Below are 25,290 nucleotides of genomic sequence, written 5' to 3' on the forward strand. Positions count from 1 at the left end.
GCTGGTTATCAGGGTGGAACAACATGGTAGTATTGGGGTGGTAGTATAGTAGTGGTCACTAGTGATGATGCTGTTATTGGACATAATGAGAACATGGTGACTTTAGAGTGAAATACAGATAGTGACATATTAGTGGATTTAAAATGGCGTATATAGATAGTGGAGAGCATATGGTGAGTAAGTAGTGTTGAGAGAATTGGTGTTACTGATTAGTATAGAGTGGGGGTGTGCCTTACCTTGGTGGGGGATTGTGTTGAGACAGTGGTAGAGGGTGCGCCATAGTGGTCATGTGGGTTGACAGGGTCCGTTAGGGTGGCGCGCAATATTAGTGTATAGGGTAGTGATGCAGTATAATAGTGTTGTATGTTCAGTTTACGTTTAGTTATTAATTTAGTGAAAGTTTATTGGCACTTTTGGTAAATGTTTCACAAAAGTTTGGTAGCACTTTTGCTGAAAGTTTAGTATAAAAGTTATAGGTATTCGGGGTACTCTAAAGGATATTTCAGTGCTGTTACTAGATTTGTTACTCAAAAGTTCAAGGTGGTGGTATATATACTGGTAATAGACATTGTCAAGGCCATATTAGAGGCAGTCGAGCGTTCCAGGGACATTTAGGGCATAGCATGCATATATAAGTCTAGTGAATATGGTTACTATAATGACTTGGTAACTGGTGATTCATCCATAGATAGGAATTCACTACTGCCTAGGGAGTGGGAATCAGTACTACATTTTATTGGGTGTGTATTCTTGGAGACTATTGGTATCACATAGGCCTTTATAGGGAACTAGAACTATACATGCCATTATTAGCACTTGTGCATATATTTGGGAACCACAAGGATAGATGCATAATTTCCTATGAGCAATGATGAGTAAGTGGTCAATAAATACACCATTGCCATACAATATCAAAGTAACGTTAAATGGAAACTATTGTAATGTTACTGTAGTGTCTAGGGTATATTGCCACAAGGCCTGTTGAGGCATCGACTTCTGGACTATATTACCATGTCTTATTCCCTATCAGAAACATAGAACCTTACCTAGCGACAATTACATACCAACAACTATATTAGAAAATTACATCAACAGCAACGCATTTACCTTGCATGGGATTATTACCATACCTGGGGCATGAAAACAACTATAGTTGTAAGATTATCTTCTTCTTGACTGTATTTTTGAAAATGGTATCCTTCAACACATTACCAAAGCTCTGTGTATTAGTGGCCTTCGGGCTGTCTGCCACTGTCACTTCTGCAGAGGTAGTCCCGGAGCAACCCAAGGAGCAATTAGACATCGGATCGTTACTTAAGAATGAAGAACCATCTACTAAACCTGTGGAAGTAAAGGAAACAACAAAGATTGAGACTCAGGATCACAGTGAGACAGGAGAACCACCCATGTTCTCTGTTGACTGGTATCTGCTACCAAAGCCGGAAAATAGAGAACAACTTCGCGATGACTTGCCATTTGATATGGCTAAAGACGTTCCAGAAGATTGCGATGAACCTATATATCCCGCACTGGAAAAACGTATCAGGAAATTTTTCTCATTGAGGGGTTTGATTTTTAGAAATTTTAAGTGCTATCCTCCAGAGTTACCGGAGCCATCCAAGTACTCTGTTGAATGGTATCTGTTACCCAAGCCCCAAAACAGGAGATATCTTCGTGACAAACTGCCATGGCATTTGTATAATGCCGTACCAAGGGACTGTAATGAACCAATAAGTCCTTGGGTGGAAAAAGAAATTAGAGAGTTTTTCTCAGTGTGTTCTGTTGAATGGTATCTGGAATCCAAGCCCATAAACAGAGCCGCTCTACGTTATGCGATACCAAGTTATTTGGCGGAAAAGGTACCACTGGACTGTAATGAACCGATATCTCCAGCAACAGAAAGACGTATTAGGGGTTTTTTCTCATACAGTGAGGAACAGCAGAGGCTGTTGCGTCTATTTTAACATTATTGTTCAATTTCAAAAACAAACATTAGCATAGCTAAATGGAAATACAAATACCCTGATGTCTTACAATAGCTACATCTGCGAGTAATTACAGCGATGCATATTGTTCGGTCTATCGTATTCAATAGACTTTTGTGGATACCTGTAGTACCCACGACACGATTCGCATATTGCAGATAGACGTAGCCAGTACCTATAACAGCCTTCTTTCAGATATATACCACAAACAGTAACATAATAACCCCTACTTTAACGTGATACGACAGGATGTCTTGTTAATATATATGACAGATGGGCTTAAAGCACTCTCCACTAAGCAGCGTTACCACAGCATGCATTATGGTACCTATATACATGAATCATCATGACTGCAGAAAGTAATGTTGTGACATCAATGATCATAGGTTAACATATCATTATACAGTCAGTTAGAATGTGATACAATGCAAATGAAGGCACAAACCGTGATGAATGTATGTTTGCATATCTTTCCGTATGGAAACAAATGATTATAAAGTGCATATTAGACTCTACTGGCATATACACCATATTATCTCATTGTTAACAGGACGCTGTATGACTTGGTGGGCAGAATTCTGTCTATCATGTGATTCTCATTGTACGGATTGTGAGACTCATGTCAAAGGATGTATACAGTTTCTCACAATTGAGTTCCTGTTTGCCATTTTTAGCTCTTTAAGCCACTGTGCCAATGCTGAGCTCTAGAGTGCCTGCACGAATAGTAATTTGATCAGTGTCTTACAAAGATAGAGTCACAATAATTACATATCACACAAGTAGCTTTTAGACAATAACTTAGAGAACTTCATTGAGGATGGATGTTTTATTACCTGGCTCTTCTATACCTGGGGGGCATTGCGCCAACAAAATGTGTAACACATCGGAATTTCACTCATTAGTGCCTCCACCAGGATGCTATCCTTCAACACATTACCAAAGCTCTGTGTATTAGTGGCCTTCGGGCTGTCTGCCACTGTCACTTCTGCAGAGGTAGTCCCGGAGCAACCCAAGAAGGAATCGTTAGGCAGCGGATTCTCCCGTAAGAATGAAGAACCATCTACTAAACCTGTGGAAGTAAAGGAAACAACAAAGATTGAGACTCAGGATCACAGTGAGACAACAGAACCACCCAAGTACTCTGTTGAGTGGTATCTGTTGCCCAAGCCCGAAAGCAGAGCTGCCTTACGTTATTTTTTGCCAACTGTTTTGGCCAACACTGTACCAAAAAACTGTAATGAACCAATATTACCAGTTGTTGAAAAACGTATTAGGAAGTGTATCGCATTGTATGCCGTCGACTGGTATTTGTTACCCAAGCCGGAAAATAGAACCGCTCTACGCTATATGTTACCATCTGATTTGGCTGAAAAAGTACCAGACGATTATGATGAACCAATAGATCCTGAGGTTGAAGAACTTATTAGGAAATATTTCTCAATTGATGCAAAGAAAATGTTTAACGGAATCATGTTCCTATGATTGTTCGACGGAAATTTAAATTATTAGCGTAGATGCATGCTGATACAATTCATTTAATGCAGTATTACCTTATATCACTAGAAGACTACACTGTTAGGTATTGTACATATACCTGTCTAATAGACTACACCGATATATCTACTTCATTACGCCACAGTACCTATACATAGTATAACCTCACTAACACTAGCACCCAGTGCGTCCATGGACACTCTGTACTGCTCCATTAATAGTACTGGCCATTAGAACATATACTACTCTGTTGATCCCCTATTATGGCCCAGTATGCTACAGCACAATAACCACGGTATCCATAGTGTCCCATGGATGTGACTTCGTTATAGAGTACTGTACAAAAGAGTTAGTACTACATTATGTATTCCTCTCGAATATATTAAACTCTACATCACCACCCCTGATGCACACTACCCTGTACATCACCCTCTACACTTGTCCATGTCACTACCTCTATCAGGATATCCACAGTAATCACGATAAAGGTCCTTGAAGTGAATTGGCTAATGCTTGCTAATTGGACTATGTACTGTGATGGTCACAGACTAGTGCCTATCAACTGCCAGTATTACCATTCAACCCCCTATCCAGTGCCCCATCTTGGGGGTTGCTCTAGCATCCTGAAAACCCCACCAGGGTAACTCCATATATAGTGTCCCCACTAAACAGACCTTTGTGCAGGGAGTAGAAAGGGGGATGACACAGTATTTAGAATGTAATCATTATGTGGTCACCCAAAAGTACTACTACACCCTATACTCTACCAGGAATTCTACCACTTCCGTGCTAAATCTTTACTAAAAATACTACTAAACCATCACTGAAATAACTAGCAAACATTGATCAAAATACTCCACCAATTCCATTCCCTTCCTCCCCGTCATCACCTTATACCACATTGATTCCCACTGGTGTTCTCCACCCCGTAACAAATGTGACCTCATATGTGACCAGTCCAGTGGCCATATGGCACCAAATGCAAGGTAAAGTACCGCTGCTAGCCATGCTATGGTCAGTACAAAGATCCAGGGGAGCCGTATGTCGTATTGGAGCTGGCCGACCTGCTTTAGGAGTTCTGTCAGGGGGTGGTTGTCCTGAGAGGCGCCTTCCTGCTTGTTCTTGTCAATCACTGCAGTGAGACTCTCTAGGAATTGATGGCAACGTCTAGGATTATGCTTGTTTTCAATGTCATACTGTCCATCCTTGTCTCCATCCCTCTGCTCATACCCCTCCAGATTGAATGGATTACCGTAGCTGAAGCCATGTCTATACAATACGGGTAGTACCCCGGTACATGATACAATTGATTGGCAGTTACATTGTGCACTATCCGTCCCACCATGACTCCCCTTCTTGCACTTATTGGGGTCACACTGTCCCTTACAGCCCCGGCATTCAATTTCCTGGAAAGCACTGGCCAGTGACTTCAATCCACCTTCAAGTGCATCTGATAGATATAGTACCCATGAGAGGTATGTTCCGCCGAATGTGGCACTCACTGCGGTATAGAGTTCACCTGTTAGGGGGGATACGTAGTGGTTGCCGTCAGTGAGTCTTGAGAGGGAGGTAGTGCCTGGCTGTTGAGCACTGCCCTTATCACCTTTAATATTTATAAGTGCTGTACCGACTTTGTCCATGTATTGTCCACCTGGTTTAGTGTCAAATGGTATCCACTCTATCTTCTTTACCTCATCCCGTAATCCAGAGGCGCACCAGCCGCAAAAGTATTTACTATTGTTCTCCTCAGATGTGTCACTTGGATCCCCTTGGTGCTCACATGGCTTGTCCTGTCCATCCCCTTTCTGTGGCTTTCCCTTGTCCTTCTCTCCTACACCCCCTCTAAAGAACCCAAAGACGTCACCCAATACCTGTGGTGTCGTAGCACTGAGAGCTGCTGTTACTCTCACCAATGTATAGACACAAGACTGCATCATGTTCTCATTACTAAAGAAGTACAGGATGCCATAGAGTTGTGCACCAGTCATATCACGGATGCCACTATAGAATTGCCCTCTAAATCCCATTGGCAATGGGCAGCACTGACCGGAACCATTACAGTGGCCTAAGTGGGATGCAGCGGGTGGATACACTGTGTCTGTGTCTGTGTCAGTGTTTCGTACTACGTCACAACTAAACCCTGGTAACCGATCCTCGAGGAATGCCTGGAGGGGGGAGGGAACACCGGTGGTAGTGGGTTGGAGGCAGGTCTGACAGACAGTGGGATTGGATTGCTTGCCACACTTCTTGGCGTGTTCATGGCACGGTGGGCACTTGGGAGAGTTGCAGATGGAGATGAGCTTGTTGATGGCATCGAGAAGTGTGGTGTACTCTTGGGAAATCCCCTGTTCTATGACGTTTTCTACCTCGTTATCTTCGATAACTACACCTATAATGTCACCTAGTACCTGGTTGGCCTCCTCTATCTCCTTCTTTTTTATCTCAATAACTCCCTTTCGTAATCCCTCCAATACATCACGTACTCCTTTGATAGCAGCACTTAACTTGTTCTTGCCGGGATCATATTCACCATTGTTAGCCTTATCTAGTCCACTACCCCCTACTACCTCCCCTAGTATTCCACTACCACCACCATTCGTCAGCTCATCTAGTTTCTTCTTAGCCTCCTCTAGTTTATCCTTCAGCCCATTCTTAGCCGTCTCCAGTCCCTCCTTAGCCTTCCTTAGTGCCTCCTTCACCTTCTCTATCACATCCTTATCCTTCGTTTCCAATGCCTCCTGGGCATTACCCAATTGTACCACTACTTCACCAATCTTCTCCAGTACATCCTTTAGTTTCTCTGCCAGAGTATCCTTCCCTGAAGGCACTTTCCACAATATCTTCTTCAACTCCTTTACCCTACTTTTCCTATCATGTTCCATGGGGTCACACCCCAGGCACATCCAGCTAACTACATCCTTCCCAAGCACTCCACTGCCATACCTACACTCACGCCATTTGCCTCCTAGAGCCACTTTCATGGCACATTGCTTCCTTAGGAAGTACAACTGGTAGAACAGAGCCCTAATGTAGTGGACCACCTGGTTGTATGCTTGGATGGACACAGTGGGATAGGTGAAGTTGCAAGCAGTGTTAGCGTAGAGGGAGTGAATGGCAGGAGTAGTACTGTTAGTGCCTTTAAGTCCACCCTGGATACCTATGAGGACCAGGGGGCAGTACTGAGTCACTGCTTGGAAGTGGGCAAAGAGGTTGAATTCATCAACGGTAATTGGAGCTGAACGGCCTGTTTGAAGGAATGATAGCGTTTCGGTGTTCTTTTCATTTTTTGGCGCCACCTTCTTAAGTTTATCCTTGGAATGCTCCAGTATCTTTGGGTATGCCGGACTATAGGGCAATGCACTGAGCCAGTAGAGGATCTCACGGATGGTCTTGGGAGTTTTATTTTCCGCCTTCGGCAGAGCCTTCTGCTGTAACCCAGTAAAATAGGCACATGATAGAATATAGAGTTTGTACAAGGCACCACATTTGTTGGTGTTTTCTTCACTAGTACTAGAGCTGCCATTATTGAAGACATTACCTTTACTGCAAAATGCACCTTTGTCTACGGTATGTATATATCCAGCATAGTTCATACCAGCTGGTTGTCTGAATGTATTAGCATTGTTGTCATGGCCATGGATAGCACCATTGCCACTACCAGTACCAGTATTCGGAAATCCCAAATATAACTTATCCATAATCCCATCCCATATGACCTTGTCAAGTCGATTCTGTGGCCCACTATTATTAAGCATTGCCTTAGGAAACCCTAAGGCCTGAAGCCATTGGGATAGGGTACCGTCATCTAGACCCGTACCATCCAGGATATGATTGTTCCAGCGGGGGCTACTGGAATGGTACTTTCCAGTCCAATACATATAAGTAATGCCACTCCAGATGAGACATACTGAGCCTAGTAAGTTACGTGCAGCCACCGCTCGCTTTTTACTAGTTTTTCTATCGGACCACTTTGGCCATACTAGGTATTCATTACCAACAATTCCGTGATATACTAGCTCTACTTGGTATGCAGATCTATAGCTGTCTTTGTGTTCAAAAATTCCAAGGGTATTCTTGTGCGTTTCCATACAGCTACACTTATCACTACACTTGGTACACTTTTCCTTACAACAACACTTGCAACATTTGCCTGCTAGAGCGCATTTACAAGTCTCAGCAGTACAATCACCACTACAACTACACGGCTTCTTCGCCTCCTCATCAGAGGCACATTTCTTGCACCCCCTGCCTAGATGGTGTCCATTCTTTTCATCATCCGCCTCTTTCACATCCCATTTCATACATTTACATTTGTCGCATTTGTTCTCATGCTTTACATCCTTGAGATACGTGCAGCTACTTTCTTGGCCGTGTGGTTTGCTATCGCCACCGCAGCCACCACTGCTCCAACACTTCTCTATCTTACTCCACCCAACGAGTGCACTGAGTACCTGTGCTAGCTGGTCTATGTAGGTCCGGACCACTGCAGTGCCACCTAGTCCCTGGACTAGGGAGAATAGTTCATTGAGGCACTTTGTGACTCTCTTTTTTGGGGGGCCATTTTTTGTGTCATCTCCATTGGCTTCACCTTGATAGCCTATAGGACACCATGAGGTACTGTATACCAGTAGTGGTACTAGATAGTACTACTCTAGTACTGATTACTTACCATTGTACTCCAGTTGTACTGACTGCAGTAGGTCAGTCACTGCCGCCGCCAGGCCGCATATACATTCTGTAGAGGGGTGAGTTCAGTAGTACTGGGCGCCGAAGGCGCCCTCTATTATATATGGCGCGCGTACGATCTATGTGTCTACACTACCCTACAACCCCCACTATGTTAAAAACCCCACCAGGGTGACTTCAACATATATAGTGCCCCCACTAAAGAGACCTTAGTGAGGGGGAAGTGTATATAGTGCTGCGTGGACCTGCATTAAAAGTCAGATTACATTAATCATGGATACCTTAAGATAGTGGACACAGTATTGTCATTTTGTTCAATAAATATGATCACGTTACCATACTAGTGTTTACTGTTGAAAAGTACTATTATACCATATAGCAACGTCTATAATCCTACATAACATCTCTCATACTCTATACCGACATCTATTATTCCGTATTACAAGATCTATAATACTATTTATAATCTCTATTAATCCATATAGCAACGTGGTCATACCACTGGGTATTGTTGATTTATAGAAATAATGGGTACTTATGTACTACATATAGTATGCGCGCCCGTGGAGATGTTACCTGACAATGTCCGTTACAGTGGCACGCCCAGTACTACTGAACTCACCCCTCTACAGAATGTATATGTGGCCTGGCGGCGGCAGTGACTGACCTACTGCAGTCAGTAGAACTGGAGTACAATGGTAAGTACCCAGTAGTCTAGTAGTTCAGCACTATTATAGGATATCAAGGTGATACTAAAGATGGTGCTGACACCAGCAAAGGTGCCACTAAAGAGCAAGTAACAAAATACCTCAACGAACTATTCTCTCTAGTCCAGGGACTAGGTGGCACTGCAGTGGTCCGGACATATATAGACCAGCTGGCACAGGTACTCAGTGCACTAGTTGGGTGGAGTAGGATAGTGAAGTGTACCGGTGGTGACAGTGGTGGCTGCAAAGGCACTGATAAGTGCACTGGCAATAATGGTGGCAGTGGCGGTGGCAGTGGCGGAGGCAAAGGCTGCGAGTACCTAAAGGATATAGAGCCGGAGAACAAGTGTGACACATGTGGGTGTATAAAATGGACACAGTCCAAGCCGGGCACCGAAGGAGTACCACTGGGCAGGAGGTGTACAAGGTGTAGTGGTAGTAGAGATGGGTGTATGTGTAGTGGTGAACAGGATTGCACTCCTGACAAGTGTCAATGCGCTTTGAATGGCAAATGCTGCAAGTGTTGTTGTAAGAGTGAGCATTGTAAGGAGAAGTGTCAGAAGAATAGTTGGGGTGGAGAGAAGGAATGTATATGTACCAACAAGGAAGACAGCTATCGATCAGCTTATCCTAGTGAATCATATGAAAAACGAGTGTCATTCCTTGTAGCCAACAGGATAGATGTCAATCCATATTGGAGAAATGTTACCAGTAGTAGAAATCGTCACCAATGTGCCCAAATCCTCCTGGGCTCAGTATGTCTCATCTGGAGTGGAATTACTTATATGTATTGGACTGGTAAATGGCACGGTACTAGCCCTCGGTGGAACAATCACATCCTGGATGGCAGTGGTCTAGATGATGGTACACTATCCCAATGGCTTCAGGCCTTAGGGTTTCCTAAGGAAATGTTGAATGACGCTGGTCCTGGAAATAGGTTGGATGCAGTTATATGGGATGGGCTTAGTGATAAGTTGCTTCTAGGGTTCAAAGTGCCTAGTGGTAGTACTGCCAAGGACCATGATGATAATACAGCCAGAAAACCAGCTGGTATGAACTATGCCGGTTTGGTACACACTATACATAGGGATTCATTCAACAATGATGGTGCTATTGTATTCCCTCAAAATGGCACTGGATCAAGTACTACTGACACTAACCAGCACAAAAACGGTGCCATCTTCAAGCTCTACATTCTATCATGTGCCTATTTCACCGGATTGCAGAAAAGGAATAGTGAGAGTACTACTCACAGTACCCCTAGGAATCCGAAGACCATCCGGGAGATCCTATACTGGCTAAGTGCATTGCCCTATAGTGAGGCCTATAAGGAGATGCTGAAGCACGGCAAGGAAAGACTAGAAAAGGTACTCAAGAAACCCGGAGAAACTGACTCTACCAATGGAGAGACACAATTGAAATTTATTCAAACGGATCGTCCAGCTCCCATTACAGTGGATGAATTCAACCTGTTTGCCCACTTCCAAGCAGTGACCCAGTACTGCCCATTGGTGCTCATAGGTATCCAGGGTGGTATTCACAGCACTGACAAAACACTAGAACCTGCCATCCACTCCCTATATGCCAACACTGAATGCCAATTCACCTATCCCACTGTGTCCATCCAAGCATACAACCAGGTAGTTCACTACATTAGGGCTCTGTTCTACCAACTATACTTCCTTAGGAAGCAATGTGCAGTTAAAGTGACTTGTGGAGGCAAATGGAGAGAGTGTAGGTATGGGGATGGAGTGCTTGGGAAGGATGTAGTTAGCTGGATGTGCCTGGGGTGTGACCCCATGGAGCATGATAGGGGAAGTAGGGTGGGGAAGGTAAAGGGGGTGTTGGATGGGGTGAAGGGAGGTGGTGATGCAGGCAAGCTAAAGGATGTACTGGAGAAGATTGGCGAGGTAGTGGTGCAATTGGGTAATGCTCAGGAGGCATTGGAAAGGAGGAAGGGGGAGGAGATCAAGGGAGTACAGAAGAAACTACAGGAGGCTAAGAAGGGACTGGAGGAGGCTAGGAAGGAACTAGAAACGGGGGAGGATCTAGACGAGGATGATCTAAAGGAGGCTAAGGAGGCACTAGGGGAGCTGACGAATGGTGGTGGTGGAGCACTACATACACTAGCGAATGGTAGTAATACTGCTGGGTCATTACATCAGGTAGCAACTGCTGGCGCTGATTGGCAGAAGGAGTACAGTAGCGCCAAGGACAAGATAAGTGAGGTTATCCATAAGATACAGGAAGTATTGACTGCACTACAAACGGAAGTTCCACAGGTGAGCAGCCATCTGAATGGTCACAAAGATGAGTTCACTAAGGCCATCGAACAGCTCATCTCCATCTGCAACACTGCCAAGTGCCTGACATGTATGGACCACTCTAGCAAGTGTGGCCAAGAAGGAAAACCATACAGATGTACCGTCTGTGATAGTATGGCTTACAGTGGTGTCCCCTCCCCCCTCCAGGCCTTCCTCGAGGATAGGTTACCAGGCTTTAGTTGTAGTGCAGTGGTGAACCAAGACGAGAACCCAGACTATCCCTCTGCTGCATCCCACCTAGGACACTGCAGTGGCTCAGGTCAATGCTGCCCACTGCCAATGGGTTTCAGAGGGCACTTTCATGGTAGCAGCACCAGTGATTGTACCGGCCACCGTCTTTATGGCATCCTCTACTTCTTCAGTAACGGGGACATGATGCAGTCGTGTGTCTATACACTAGTGAGGGTCACAGCAGCACTCAGTGCTACGACACCACAGGTATTGGGTGATGTATTCGGGTTCTTTAGGGGTGGTGTAGGAAATAAGGAAAGTGGAAAGAACAAGAACGGGCAGGATGGGATAACGTGCCAGCACCAAGGTGATCCGTCTAAGAAACAAGATAGTGAATACTTTTGCGGCTGGTGTGCCTCTGGGTTAAGGGAAGAGGTAAAAGGTATCCAGTGGATTCCAAAGAAGGAAGAAGATGGAGGACAGTATAGAGGCACAGTAGGACAAGCACTGATACAGATTAAAGGAGAGAAGAATAGTCTCAAAGCTTCTACTAACCTCTCAACACTCACTACGCCATACCTCTCCCCCCTAACCGGTGAACTCTATACAGCAGTGAGTGCCACATTCGGAGGAACATACCTCTCATGGGTACTGTACCTATCAGATTCCCTTCAATGGGGACTCAAGTCACTTGCTACTGAGTTCAAGCAAATTGAATGCCGTGGCTGTAGAGAGTGCGACCCCAATAAGTGCAAAAAAGGAAGTCATGGAAGCACTGCAGAGGGCTCTAAGGGCACAGCACTATGCCAGTGCCAATCAATCGTATCATGTACCGGGGTACTACCGGTGTTGTATAGACATGGCTTCAGCTACGGTAACCCATTCAATCTGGAGGGGTACCGGCAGGAGAAGAAGGGCGAGGGGGATTATAGTATTATGGACAATAGGCAAAAAGGTACTAAGAAGTGTCATCAATTCTTGGACAGTCTCAATGGAGTAATTGACAAGAACAGGCAGGGCACTACTCAGAAGCAAGACCAACACCCCCTGACAGAGCTCTTAAAGCAAGTCGGCAAGCTCCAATACGACATACGGCTCCCCTGGATCTTTGTCCTCACGTTAGCCTGGCTAATAGCGGTACTCTACCTCGCCTTTGGTGCCATATGGCCACTGGACTGGACTCATATGAGGTCACACTGGTTACGGGGTGGAGAACACCAGTGGGAAGCAATGTGGTATAAGGTGATGACGGGACGCAAAGGAATGGAACTGGTGGAGTATTTTGGGAGGATGTCATTGAGAACAGTTTCATGGTAAACATAGAGGCTGAGGTTTATTAATATAAGGCATTTTACTACGTTATATGTAAGTTAGCACTTGAATTAATTAGTCCGTAACGGTTTTTATTTATGCCTTTAATAAAAGACTAATAATCATAATAATGTGGATGCCCAAATAAAGCATTTATTGAAATCATAAAAATTATAGGACCACACAGTAGCATACCTGTATTAACATATATACCATGTTAAACAATACATTTGCTATGGATCACATAACTCCGTTTAATTAACACAGGCTAATCTCAGATGGATGTAGCCCATACGGCATATTAACTGACCATTTAGAGTACCATTAATCAAATATCAGATATTAGACAAAATATCCAGTGAACCAGATATGATTAACACGCTCTAAGAATTTCTAAAAATGACAGCGTATGTGGATAAAGTCAAATACCGAATAATGTGCCTACATCACTACATTTATACCAAGAGATCTTATGATCAATGACGATAGACTATAAGCATTAACACGCGCATTAGGGTGTCCTACTACTCTGAAACACAAATATCTAGGCCGATATGTTATTTTAACGGTGTTAGACGCTCAAAAAATATGACAAGATGTTCGAGTTGGGCATTTCGATGCGCTAAATTGCAATTTCAGACAGCGCTAAAATAATTTTTTTGACAGGCTCGCTGGAAGTTGTTTAGTTGACATATGAGGTTTTCGGGTGAGAGTCCTTCAGCGGGTCCGCTTCCTATAAATTCTAGGAAATGTCTCTGCGCACTTTTCTTCCACTTCAGGTTCAACTGTCGTATTATGTTAACATGGGATTGTTCACTACCTTTCTTATTATGGAGTCAAAGGTGACAAGATCAATACCGCATGGAGCCTTCCACGGTATATCAAACTTATCCTCGAAGAGAATCTGCACAACTTGTAGAAACAACACAGAAAAATACCATTAGGATATCTTCTTCGAGAGGAGCCAGAATCATATGCTTGATCTTATAACCGAAAACCATAAACTCTTCTTCATTCATACGACAGGTATCATTGCGCATGAATTGCGATATGAATTCCTATATATTAGTTTATTGCAATGAAAAATGGTCAAAATATCTAGTGTCGTTATACTAGGCTAAATCTATATCCTATAATCTTGCATCATCTCTTACCTTCATTCTATGTTTATCAGATTTACCGGAAAATCCCCATTGATCCGAAAGATACTTCGCCAATTTATGGTTATCCACAGTGGCTTTACCACTGCTAATGGATTCCCAGTGCAATTTAATCCGTTGGTTGATATGAGGAGGCAATGCCTTTTGCTTAGCCAATAGCATCCGCCAATATTCATCACCGCCTTTCACGAAAGCAAATCTTACACTTTCTATGGATAGCGCATCCAACAATTCTGTAGCATTCTTTGCGTTCTCCGTTTTCTGTAGCAGTAGAATACTTTCCAACAATTCAAAATTGATTAGATGCCCACATCTAGTAACAACCATTAGAGAATAAAGCATCTTTGGCACCAGAAACAAGACCAGTAACGTCGCAAACAAAGGTGTTGACATTCGTATATCCTTTAAGAATTGGATACCTACATAACGCAAGCTGTAAGTCCATACTGAGAGTATCAGCAAATGAGAGAACAACAGTGTTCCAAATATACTCTCCAATGCAACAGGACCATATTGTTTTAACCAAAAAATATTTTGGTGGGCATTAATGGCACCTTCTCCAAATAACCAGTTTTGAATCCCTTCACTTTGATTCTGCAAAATATATAATCATAGGAAGAAACCTACCTCTTCTTCACCACCTTTGTATAGCGGTTGCAAAGCATCTCCTACATCACCCACATTTAGTTTTAATAATAAATATTGCGATATATCTAGAGGATAAAGCTGTGAATCCAAATGTGAAATTCTGGACGCAAGAGCAAGAATAGCAAGGGTATTGGCAATGGTAATGTAGTATATCGTCCGAAATATGTCTACATTACCAATTATCCTAGACAACATTAAGCACATACATGTGAAACCCACCGTAGAATAACAAGCGCAACTAACAGAACAAACAAAGCTCCACGAGAAATTCTAAGCAATGGGATTGAAATCTGGATTAATGATGCTCTCATATAATCCATGAAATAGCAACCGCAATTATCTGAATAACCACGTTGCTTTACCATATCGGTGAATTCCATACGGTTGACCATATACTTTGCCTTATCTGTCACAGTGTTAAAAAAGTGTAAAAAATTATTCTTGGAAAAATCATATTCCTTGGCAGTTGTTACAACATCAGCCTCATCTGCTATACTAAGGAATTTTGTCCCCCTGCCTACAACAATGGCGATATATACACAAAACAGAAAGAAGAAGCAGAAGAGGAAGAAAGATATCTGGAGCAGGGTATCGAAAACTTCAACATGTTTGATGTCTTTGTTAAATATATAATCTAACCTATCCGCCAAGTCGGTATGCATAGCCATATAAAGTCCCAGGTTAACTAGACTCATAATGACCACTTGTCTGACACATATGTCGAAAGCTTGCCTCATGAATTTATCCTTGGTTTGAAGCTTAAACTCTATTTTTGATACCAACGTTAAAAGAACGACAAGCATACTGACGATAACCAAGAGGGTGTTGAAGTACGCAGTGTTGAGCAACCCTTCATGGGATGATACGTTGTAACCATCATGCGATTTTCCATCTGACAACATTTCACCAGGAAAACTATAAAACTTACCATCCAGTACGTCATGTTGTTCTACACTGTTATCAAACTTTGTTACATTTTTGGGGCCAGCGTTTCCAGTTACCCCGGGATTATAGTTAAGGCGTTCCCCGATGGCACTGCCATCTTCCGGATGTTGGACACCGCCTCTAAGCTTTACATCATTGATTGCTGCATATTCCAGAGATTTCTTATACCTTTCATCTTTCCATGCCTCAGTTAAAGTAATTCTGGGAATGACGATAAAAAATATTACTAAGCATTTAACATTCCGTCCTATCAAACGATTAAGTACCATCTTTTATATGTTATACAGCCTTCAGATCACATTCATATGATCGTTGCCAATATAGTTCGCTGTAGTTAAGTTGTAGATTCATCCTGATGTATAGCTACACATTACTCATGACTACGACCGAAGATCCATGAAACCTTTACACACCGTTACCTCTTAAATCAATATGAAACATAAGACATATAGAACCCCGTTTATTGATATCTACAAGTCCTAAACAATTCATAAATCACACATAATGTCTAATAGTTCGATAAGAAGGGTGTAGGTTTTCTGTACCTTAAACATTTACACACACCCCTTTTTATTACGTTATTTGACTTCACGTTTAGCATTTACCAGTTTCAGGCGGTCTAACTTTCGGCACTTATATGCACATAAAAACGTGGCTCGCGATTTATGGATTCTCATGATTAGACAGTCAGAATTTCCTATGCCAGTAAGTTGAAAAACACGTTATTCGATGTATGTATAGTTTATGAATCATATACATGATGTACAGCATTCAATAATGCTAGCTCAATACCATCTCGTATATCATTAATAGGTATTATGCAACAGATATTTCCCACCCTAATATGTGAAATACAGATAAAAATTTAGGTAACCCATTAATATTTTTTTATAATATATAATTTCATGGAAATCGTTATCATCACTACGCTGTCTCGCGTTCCCACATTCTCAATAATTGTCTTTAGTACACATTGTGTATAAAATATACAATGAATTTCATAGGGAATATTTAAAGATCTTAGCGTGTTTGGAAAAAACAGATTGGTACACAACTAGCCTATTCAACCATAGCATTTACAGTTTTGTTACGGCGTACATATTTGAAACGTGATTATTACACTATAGTGGATTCTTATTGTATTACCTTTTGTCATCATATTTCAGTTGTTTAATAGATGCAAACAGTTGTTTCTATAATACATAAAATGTGAAAATAGACATAATCAATGATGAAAAAACGGCGGAGATCAGATGAAGCAGTTGCAAGACATCGCCAGAGATATAACAAAACAACAAGGCGTCGTATAATCAACGATTGGGAAATTCCAGAAAACAAGGATTTAAACTGCCCTTCTCGTACTGTATCGGACACGCCTATAACAGATCACCGTCCACTTTGCAAGTATTACTATCGCACAGGCTCGTGTTTGCATGGCTCCGACTGTCGGTTTTCACACAATTGCCTTCCCTTAACATCGAAGGAATTGAAATTGTGCCGTTATTTTCTCATGGGCCCAACCAACTGCAAGTATACGGCCGCTGAATGCAAGTACTCCCATGAACCTGGGCTATTTCTTTGCCGTAACAATATAGTAAACGGGGAATGTAACAATCTTTTACGTTGCAAATTTAAACATATTGACTCCGCATCTATTACCTCTTTAGACGATGCGGAACGTCTGCAATTTTGCTATAATAACAAGCGTTTTTTAACAGAAATGCTATTCAACCGGTCTACAGAGACGTATAAAACGGCCAGTGACGTTGATTCAGCCACGCCGGAGATCACCGACGAGGTTGTATCTCATATATTGGCCCTCAAGGATTCTTTCCTATCAAAACAACCTTGGTACCTACAGTATACGCACTTATTATTGGCGCGTGATTATGCAGAGGACAAAAATGGTTGACTAATATTCATTTTGCCCATAATTATAGAATGTATTGCCATTACTCTAAAAAGTGTCATTCCATCGGCTGATGAGTATAGAGTTCCTTAACCCTTTTCTTATGTGGTTTCTCACGTTTATGACGCTCCATAGACACATTGTCAATAAAATGGCGATCACAATATTTGCAATATGGTGCTGAAAAAATGGAATCCTTAATAACACACTTACCATTGATTTCGCCTTGGGATGCTTGCACATCATGCTCTAATTCCATGTCATCCTTAGCTAGGGATTCGTAAACTATGTATCTATTATATTGTAGTTGTGATATGTTACCTTGGTCAATGTCTTTGGTGCGATGTTTAAGGTCTCGGATTCCCCGCTTGAGATTGCGTTTTTTACCGATACCTTTATGTCTTGCCTTTTTTCTTCCTCCCATAATAGCAAAAAATAAGATGTATATTTAATAGTGTGTGTAACATATGGCGACGGCTGCAGGATTCGAACCTGCGAGGGCAACGCCCAATGGATTTCAAGTCCATCTCCTTAACCGCTCGGACAAACCGCCTGCGCTAACGGCGTCATTTTAATGCTCACACGTTAATAGCGTAGTATATTCAAAAAATCAAGAGCTAACAAGACTTTTTTGACAGCATCATTGACTGTTTCCGTCGATATGACAGGATAAATTAAACAAATATACAGTTTAAAGAAGTTGTTTACAAGCTGATGCATACCGGAAAATTTCATGAAAGATTAACAATTGCCATACATAATTGATACAATTTGTCTGCAAATCCCATGTATACTTCGTGGTATATGACTATGCACAAATTGTAGTCGAAGTATTGCGAGTCAAATTACACCTGGAAAAACTTCTTTATTCACCCAGATGTTGTATGATAAATACAAAATGGTTTCCTTGGTGTACTATACATAGGAGATTCTATAGCTTCTTGTGAATTATGTTCCTAATATATTTTGTTCGACTGGGTTAGTGATGATGAACACACATATCAGCGACACCTTGCAACATCAAACAAAATACATACTCATATATATATATATATCACATTATACACTCTATCATAGTAATACTATCATTAAACTTTAAACGTAAGCAGCAGTATAATGGAGAATCATAAGGATACATCCCTCAGATAGAAGCATGGACAAGACATATATATGACACAAATAGTTATCAACTACTAATTACACACCACAACTATATCACATTTATTGTTTATTTGTGCCATTCTATGTCCTACTTTTTTGCGCGTTAGTTGTACCCAACAACACATTTCAAGGGGTGATTTTTCTGGCACCCTTTTCATAAATAGTACAATATTTGAACAGTACCACATTTTAAATATGGCGGATAATACATTACCAATTTCGCTCGTTAGCGAATCTTCTGATAAATTGGGATCCAAATGTTTTCACTTATCTTCTTCATCTCCATTGAAATGGAAGCTTCACCCCGTCGTAGTTTTTACCATTTTGGACTCGTATATGCGACGTGAAGAGGGCCAGCATAACATTATTGGCACACTTTTGGGTGTGATATGTGAGGGCAACGTTGTAGAGATTACCGACTGCTTCGTGGATCGACACTCGCTTACAGAAGAGGTAAATAATATTTTTATGCAAAATAGTATCTAATGTGTTGAATTTACATCATCGTATACGTTATATCTATACAGTTCATTTATGAGTGTCTTGTAATCGTTGGCGTCATCATTTTGTTATGATGGCACTTTATTTTTGGTGAAAACAACAGTTTTGAAATCATGTACACTATATTGTTGCTTTAGTGATGTGAATAATTAAAATTTAGGGTCTGTTGCAAATTATCAAAGATCATCATGAGAACATGTATGACCTAAAGCAGAAGGTAAACCCCAAGGAGCAGGTGGTTGGGTGGTTTAGCACTGGCGGTGAGATGACGGAGCTTACTTGCGCAGTTCATGGATGGTTCAAGCAATTCAACACAGTATCGAAGTTCTATCCACAACCAAACTTATATGAGCCTATCCACCTTTTGGTGGATGCAACGTGCGACTCGGGGTCAATGAGTATAAAGGCATATGTGCAACTGCCTTTGAATTTGACCAAGGAGGCATGCTTCCAGTTCCATGAGGTGGATCTTGAACTTATGATATCTCCAAGCGAGTCCGTTGGTGTATCTACTCTTTTAAAATCCATTGAGAGCGCGAAACATCGCAAATTTGATCGCATGAGGAAGACTTCAACTTTCGATCTGTCTCTATCAAAACTTTCCGAATTGATTGATTTGTGTATTGAGCGTGTGGAGGCTGCAATCGCTGGTAATAAGGATGCAACTATAGATCCAGAATTGGGTCGTTTTTTGCTGAAAGCGACTACGACTGACAGTATTATAAGCCAGGCAAAACTGGAGAAATTATCAGCCCTCGCCTTGCAAGACAATCTGATGGTATGTTATGTGATACATTTTTAGGTATTGTATACAACATATATACCGACTAATGATAACAATTCAGATCGCCTACCTATCGAATTTGGCAAACTTACAATTTGCTCTTGCTGAGCATTTGAATGCCTCATTCTGATCCTTTCCATCGCAGCTCGGCACATTTTAGCATTCGATAATATTCATGAGCGCTGCAAATCTATACATCGGGATGGTATAACCAAGACAAAACAGTACTAATGGTTGTTAACTGTTAACGCTGAGGGCCTGTTACTACTAGGTTCATCACAATCAACACTTCAATGTAGATATCTCTACTTAATAAAATCGAATTGCAACATTTTTGGTTCGATAGAAATGCACTCTTCTTCGAAGGTTGCCACAGTAGCACATTGAACTGATGTATTATAGATGCAAAGTTTATGTACTGAATACGGTTAACAACGTACCTTTTGCGAACATGAATGTCAGGTCCCAAGATCTCTTCCTCTTCAAGGAGCGCATTTTCTTCACCAAGGTATTCTATGCTATCAATTAGATCATAAAGGCTAAAAGATCTCGTTCGTCCCATAAACGCCAATGTTTCTCCCGATAAAAGTTCCTGCGGTATTGGTATGGCTGATGCTACACCTGGGTACGATGGGAGGTATATATCACTCAATGGGTGCATTTCTATATTGCGCACCATTTTGGGACGTTTAGCGCATCTAAATTTATCGTATTCCATACACATTGACAATTGTGCAAAGATGCCGAAGGCATTATTCTCACTTTCTTTCGTTGATACATATAGCAGGATATGGTCACAGTCTACCAATGATAATGTGTTATATATTATCCTCTCGGTACCAGCGTTTGCATCTACAGCCCACGGCGCCAGTATCCATAACGGATTGATAACATAGATGTTGATGCCATCGTTCTTAATAATGCGAAGCAATTCTTCATTGGCCTCTATCGCTGCTGCGTACGATAGACATATGATCCGTCCCTCTTTGACACAATGCGCTATTGTGGCGTCTATAGGTGTTTGTATTTTATTCCACGGGACATCTAAAACATTCATATGAAGGTCGACGTTGATCAAGTATTTCGTTACATCTTTTATTTCCCCGCTCAAGTAGCAGTCCATTAGCCACTGTATGGAAATACACCTATGTTTATAGTTGCTGATATACGACAAAGGTGGAATATACTCGTTGTTTTGCGGCATGATTCCGAAAACTAAATAAGTTGTATCATTTTGCGATTGTTCTGTTTTTGATCTGATTACACGTGGACGCAAACATACCTATATTTGTTTCTCCAAGCCCTGCTATTTTGAAACCACAATGCCTGGCGAACCTCCAGATGATATCTGTGCTATCTCTAAGGCGTTTGGATGAAATACCGTTCACCACATGTATGGTAATATTCTCGTTGGAAAACATTAACGGGCAAAACAGTCCCACGGGTGTGAATATAGGTAGTAACGATGTATCATAAATTTCCGAATCCCTATGACACGCATACAACCATATAGGGGTAACCAGTTGAGATGCTGGAATTTCCTGAGTCAATGCGTTATACCCTAGGGAGTAGTTGCAAATATAGTAATCTATCTTAGGCAATGTTTTATATCCCACTTCGTCATTTGTTAGTTTAACAACACTTGCTCCGCGGACAATTAGAGCCGATATTAAGCATTTTATGAGCTCCTTCCCGCTTGGTATTTCGTCTTCAAAGCCAATTATACAAAATGTGCATTTATGCCACAGCCCATTTCCTTCATTATGGTATATACCATTATCCCGATACACTATATTATATACATTGTCGACATCGGGATCCATGTCTTTACCGCTAAACTATGCTTCGTTTTTGGTAAGCGAAGAATCCTCATCCATAGTTTGGTGGTTACACATGTTCTAATTCGAGCATTTGGTTGATAAATGACCCATGAAATATACAATACAGATGACATAAGTCATTGTTTTTGCCATTGTAAGTGAAAAACATCCTGTTTTTCATGCCGGCGAAAGCGTGTTATCTGTCATGGTATGAACAACGTATATATTTCCATGGATTCTTACCACTCAAACACCATCACATTATTAATGGTGTTGATATATCAAATTTACAATATATATTATAACAAATCAGCTAGGTGTAAGCTCTAAATACGTAACACATCGACAACACATGTACGTCATCTATAGCATACTGTACCATGTGCTGTGATATATAACTTATAACTTTTGTTCAGCCAAATGAACAAACAATAAAATTAGTTCAAATAAATACAAGGAAGCCATGACTTTGTCTTTACATAATGAAGCGGCATTATGAAGATCCATCCCTTGACCTTGTCGGCCGTTCTGCTGCTGAACGCCGTATGGATCGTTTTTATAACCACCAAAGATCAATTCTACGGAAGACAGGCTCATCATCTGCATTTGACACTAAAGCGCGTGAACAAAAAGACTTACCGTTCCAATCAAACAATCTGTCCAGTCCGACTTCTGCAAAAGCTGTAGAAACTGACTCCACGTCGCGCAGAAGTGTGAGTGGTATTCTTTTGGATTTATCGCAGCGTCATTTACGCGATCGCAAGCGGTTTTCTAAAAGTTTGAATCTTTTAACAAAGTTATGTAAGGGTTACTTGGATGACAAGGATAATGTCGAATACACTGAAGTATCTCTGTCTGATTTCCTTAAAGTTTTTTATATAACAGACCATATTTTTGTATCGGAATTCAGTGGTGACGTGCCTAAGGATAGCATTGACGTTAAGGAAGCATGTGCGAACTTTGTTAGCTCTGTAGTGGATCGTTTGTTAACATGGGATTTAACACCTTATGAGAAGGGATTGTTACACGTCCTCAAGCTAGACCTTGGATATACAACTTCGCTATGGTATGAGAATGATTCATTTCGTTTTCACGCCATCCTCTCTCAACTTGATCCTTATTTTACCAATTTCCAATCAGTTGATACACATCCAAGCTCACTAAAGGAAGAGCGGGCGATCGGTAATCCCAAACCACGAAATGACGAACAATATTTTGGGGACGTGAATGAATCAACTGACCAACCATCAGAGTCTTCGGAGCGTGCGGTAACTACCCATCATGACGTAACGTCAGTAACCATTCCACAAAACAAGGATGGCGGGACGCTATTGGATACTAAAAAGCTAGATAGTAATGATGAATCGCAAGAGGAAAATGCAGATCGGCACTCAAGCATTTCTAGTTACGGAGAAAATGCGGCGATTGAGATAAATACTGCAGAAAGCCCTGAAGGTGGTATTCGAGGTTTACCGGATATACCCAGTCTTACTGAGTTACTTGAATTACAAAAACGTGCATATTGTCGCGTTATGCAGGTAATATATACTTTCTTTACATTTCCATGGGCAAAAGTATCCATAGAGTCGTTATTTCAGCGTGTATATTTGCAACGACATCTTTTTTGCGGGACTGACCAGAAGCGCATCACTGAATGGCAGCATCACATCAAGGCGTCCAAGGGGAAGTCGTACAAAGGTATTTTCTCATTTATATTATCACATATTTCAATAGGTGGACCTATTGCACGTGCCATTGGGGAATCTACCTTTGAACTCAAGGACGCTCGTGATGAGAAGCTCGTTTGCGTCCACGGATCACAAGTATGGAGCAATCGCCAATTTGGCATATAGTTACAATATTCAGTACATTCACGTAATGTTGAGAATCATAGACTGTTTCATGATCATATGATAGTGTCACGCTTAGGCCACTCTGGCCGAGCTTGCGATCTCATTTTTATCACCGCATTTATCTATTACACAATTTTTCCTTTTGTTGTGTGTAAGTGTCATTTCACTCTGTATTATTTGAGGCTTGACCCCTCGGGTAGTATTTTTTGATTATATCTTTTTTGATCTTTTTGAGCATGTCCTCTGGGAAAGTGCGCAGCAATTCCCAGCAAATATCTAGCGATTCGGTGATACTTCTCCGCTCATATTGTCCCTGTTTTAGGAATTTCTGTTCGAACTTGTCGGTAAACTCAAGATAGAGCAGGTCCTGGGAGGACATGGCCTCTTCACCTACCACTGCCTTCATTGTACGGGTATCCTGACCAATGGCATAGTCGGAGTACAGCTGATCAGAAACCGCTGGATGGTCTTCTCTAGTTAATCCCTTACCTATACCAGATTTCATCAGACGCGATAGTGAAGGCAAGACATTGATAGGTGGGTATATTCCTCTGTTGTGAAGATTCCTATCAACAAATATTTGTCCCTCAGTGATGTATCCTGTTAAATCCGGTATAGGATGTGTAATATCATCGTTAGGCATTGTTAGAATAGGGAACTGAGTGATACTTCCATTACAACCCTGTATTCTACCAGCTCGCTCATATAGGCTGGCCAAATCGGTATACATATAACCTGGGTATCCACGCCTACCGGGTACTTCCTCCCTTGCTGCAGACACTTCACGAAGGGCATCTGCATAGGCCGACATATCAGTGAGAATGACGAAAACATTCATTTCCCTATCAAACGCAAGGTATTCAGCTGTGGTGTATGCGAACCTGGGTGTAACAATTCTTTCCACAGCAGGGTCGTTGGCCAAGTTAAGGAACAGAGCAACTCTGGACATTGCACCATTTTGTTCAAAGTCATTTTTGAAGAATGATGCGGTTTCTAGGTTTACACCCATTGCTGCGAATACCACGGCGAAGTTATCTGGGTGTCTATCTACAACATCCTTACGGTCAACCAAAGACGCTTGACGACAAATTTGTGCTCCTATTTCGTTGTGTGGTAGCCCGGCAGCTGAGAACAGAGGAATCTTTTGTCCCAAAACGATAGAGCTCATAATGTCAATGGTAGATATACCTGTTTCCAACATTTCCCTCGGGTGCAGACGACACATGGGATTAATGGCTTGGCCGTTGACATCTACATAATCGTCTGCCAGGATACGTGGTCCACCATCTACAGGCTTTCCACTTCCGTTAAAAACGCGACCTAAGATATCCTCACTAACACCCATCTTCAAGACATCTCCCGTCATGTCTACGCTACAGCTACGGTTGTCGATACCGGCTGTACCCTCAAACACCTGCACAACTGCAACATTGCCCCTAACTTCTAATACTTGACCGCGCCTTGTGGTCCCATCACCGAGATTAATATTTACCATTTCAGCATATTTAGGACACCTTACATTTTCCAGAATGACCAGAGGTCCCTTAACTCCACCAATGGTTCTGTACCTAAGGTTTGTATCATAATCCTCCGATGCGGCCTGGGCCATCATTTTGCGTCCATCAGCTTCGCTGACGATTTTGGTGTATGATTTTGTCATTTTATTCTACAATTGTTGTCAATTATTTGTTTTACCAGTCTTTTGACATATTATGCCGCGTGTATCCTTAGCGTTACGGAAGTGCACGTTTTAGTTCCCTTTTATCGCCGAAGAGCGCTTTAGATATAATACTTAACACTCATATAAAATACTCAGACCAAAATTCCTATA

General features: G+C 41.7%; 11 protein-coding genes across 11 annotated transcripts; 6 read left to right on the top strand and 5 right to left on the bottom strand.

The window, feature by feature from the left end:
- The first annotated feature begins 1,160 nt into the window (after nt 1–1,160).
- On the top strand, nt 1,161–1,984 carry BBOV_II001380 (SmORF protein). Its single transcript, XM_001609614.2, has one exon. The coding sequence runs from the start codon at nt 1,191–1,193 to the stop codon at nt 1,962–1,964; it is 774 nt and encodes a 257-aa protein (XP_001609664.1). The 5' UTR covers nt 1,161–1,190; the 3' UTR covers nt 1,965–1,984.
- A 907-nt stretch (nt 1,985–2,891) lies between these two features.
- BBOV_II001390 (SmORF protein) lies at nt 2,892–3,508 on the top strand. The gene has a single exon (XM_001609615.2). It carries the CDS (start codon nt 2,901–2,903, stop codon nt 3,465–3,467), a length of 567 nt encoding a protein of 188 aa, XP_001609665.1. The 5' UTR covers nt 2,892–2,900; the 3' UTR covers nt 3,468–3,508.
- A 747-nt stretch (nt 3,509–4,255) lies between these two features.
- On the bottom strand, nt 4,256–8,249 carry BBOV_II001400 (variant erythrocyte surface antigen-1 alpha subunit). The gene is made up of 2 exons (XM_001609616.2): nt 8,189–8,249; nt 4,256–8,076 (listed from the first exon to the last, which is right to left on the bottom strand). The coding sequence occupies exons 1-2, from the start codon at nt 8,211–8,213 to the stop codon at nt 4,292–4,294; spliced, it is 3,810 nt and encodes a 1,269-aa protein (XP_001609666.1). The 5' UTR covers nt 8,214–8,249; the 3' UTR covers nt 4,256–4,291.
- A 402-nt stretch (nt 8,250–8,651) lies between these two features.
- BBOV_II001410 (variant erythrocyte surface antigen-1 alpha subunit) lies at nt 8,652–12,707 on the top strand. Its single transcript, XM_001609617.2, has 3 exons — nt 8,652–8,800; nt 8,842–8,863; nt 8,903–12,707. Exons 1-3 carry the CDS (start codon nt 8,693–8,695, stop codon nt 12,682–12,684), a joined length of 3,912 nt encoding a protein of 1,303 aa, XP_001609667.1. The 5' UTR covers nt 8,652–8,692; the 3' UTR covers nt 12,685–12,707.
- A 525-nt stretch (nt 12,708–13,232) lies between these two features.
- On the bottom strand, nt 13,233–16,024 carry BBOV_II001420 (putative integral membrane protein). Its single transcript, XM_051767125.1, has 7 exons — nt 15,415–16,024; nt 14,706–15,378; nt 14,466–14,670; nt 13,833–14,432; nt 13,617–13,736; nt 13,499–13,582; nt 13,233–13,463 (listed from the first exon to the last, which is right to left on the bottom strand). Exons 1-7 carry the CDS (start codon nt 15,698–15,700, stop codon nt 13,314–13,316), a joined length of 2,118 nt encoding a protein of 705 aa, XP_051623112.1. The 5' UTR covers nt 15,701–16,024; the 3' UTR covers nt 13,233–13,313.
- A 608-nt stretch (nt 16,025–16,632) lies between these two features.
- On the top strand, nt 16,633–17,365 carry BBOV_II001430 (Zinc finger C-x8-C-x5-C-x3-H type (and similar) family protein). Its single transcript, XM_001609619.2, has one exon. It carries the CDS (start codon nt 16,660–16,662, stop codon nt 17,341–17,343), a length of 684 nt encoding a protein of 227 aa, XP_001609669.1. The 5' UTR covers nt 16,633–16,659; the 3' UTR covers nt 17,344–17,365.
- Nucleotides 17,180–17,783, bottom strand: BBOV_II001440 (uncharacterized protein). The gene is made up of 3 exons (XM_051767176.1): nt 17,662–17,783; nt 17,554–17,625; nt 17,180–17,520 (listed from the first exon to the last, which is right to left on the bottom strand). Exons 1-3 carry the CDS (start codon nt 17,762–17,764, stop codon nt 17,399–17,401), a joined length of 297 nt encoding a protein of 98 aa, XP_051623113.1. The 5' UTR covers nt 17,765–17,783; the 3' UTR covers nt 17,180–17,398.
- An 869-nt stretch (nt 17,784–18,652) lies between these two features.
- BBOV_II001460 (JAB1/Mov34/MPN/PAD-1 ubiquitin protease family protein) lies at nt 18,653–19,994 on the top strand. Its single transcript, XM_001609621.2, has 3 exons — nt 18,653–18,954; nt 19,163–19,780; nt 19,848–19,994. The coding sequence occupies exons 1-3, from the start codon at nt 18,697–18,699 to the stop codon at nt 19,914–19,916; spliced, it is 945 nt and encodes a 314-aa protein (XP_001609671.1). The 5' UTR covers nt 18,653–18,696; the 3' UTR covers nt 19,917–19,994.
- BBOV_II001470 (uncharacterized protein) lies at nt 19,646–21,942 on the bottom strand. The gene is made up of 5 exons (XM_001609622.2): nt 21,850–21,942; nt 21,069–21,806; nt 20,227–21,031; nt 19,857–19,968; nt 19,646–19,774 (listed from the first exon to the last, which is right to left on the bottom strand). Exons 2-4 carry the CDS (start codon nt 21,607–21,609, stop codon nt 19,908–19,910), a joined length of 1,407 nt encoding a protein of 468 aa, XP_001609672.2. The 5' UTR covers nt 21,610–21,806; nt 21,850–21,942; the 3' UTR covers nt 19,646–19,774; nt 19,857–19,907.
- An 85-nt stretch (nt 21,943–22,027) lies between these two features.
- Nucleotides 22,028–23,473, top strand: BBOV_II001480 (uncharacterized protein). The gene is made up of 2 exons (XM_001609623.2): nt 22,028–23,304; nt 23,341–23,473. The coding sequence occupies exons 1-2, from the start codon at nt 22,089–22,091 to the stop codon at nt 23,457–23,459; spliced, it is 1,335 nt and encodes a 444-aa protein (XP_001609673.1). The 5' UTR covers nt 22,028–22,088; the 3' UTR covers nt 23,460–23,473.
- A 40-nt stretch (nt 23,474–23,513) lies between these two features.
- BBOV_II001490 (putative Vacuolar H+ transporting ATPase subunit B) lies at nt 23,514–25,272 on the bottom strand. The gene has a single exon (XM_001609624.2). It carries the CDS (start codon nt 25,117–25,119, stop codon nt 23,623–23,625), a length of 1,497 nt encoding a protein of 498 aa, XP_001609674.1. The 5' UTR covers nt 25,120–25,272; the 3' UTR covers nt 23,514–23,622.
- Nucleotides 25,273–25,290: the final 18 nt, after the last annotated feature.

The sequence above is a fragment of the Babesia bovis genome, chromosome 2 (genome assembly GCF_000165395.2).
Source record: "Babesia bovis T2Bo chromosome 2, whole genome shotgun sequence".
NCBI lineage: Eukaryota > Apicomplexa > Aconoidasida > Piroplasmida > Babesiidae > Babesia > Babesia bovis.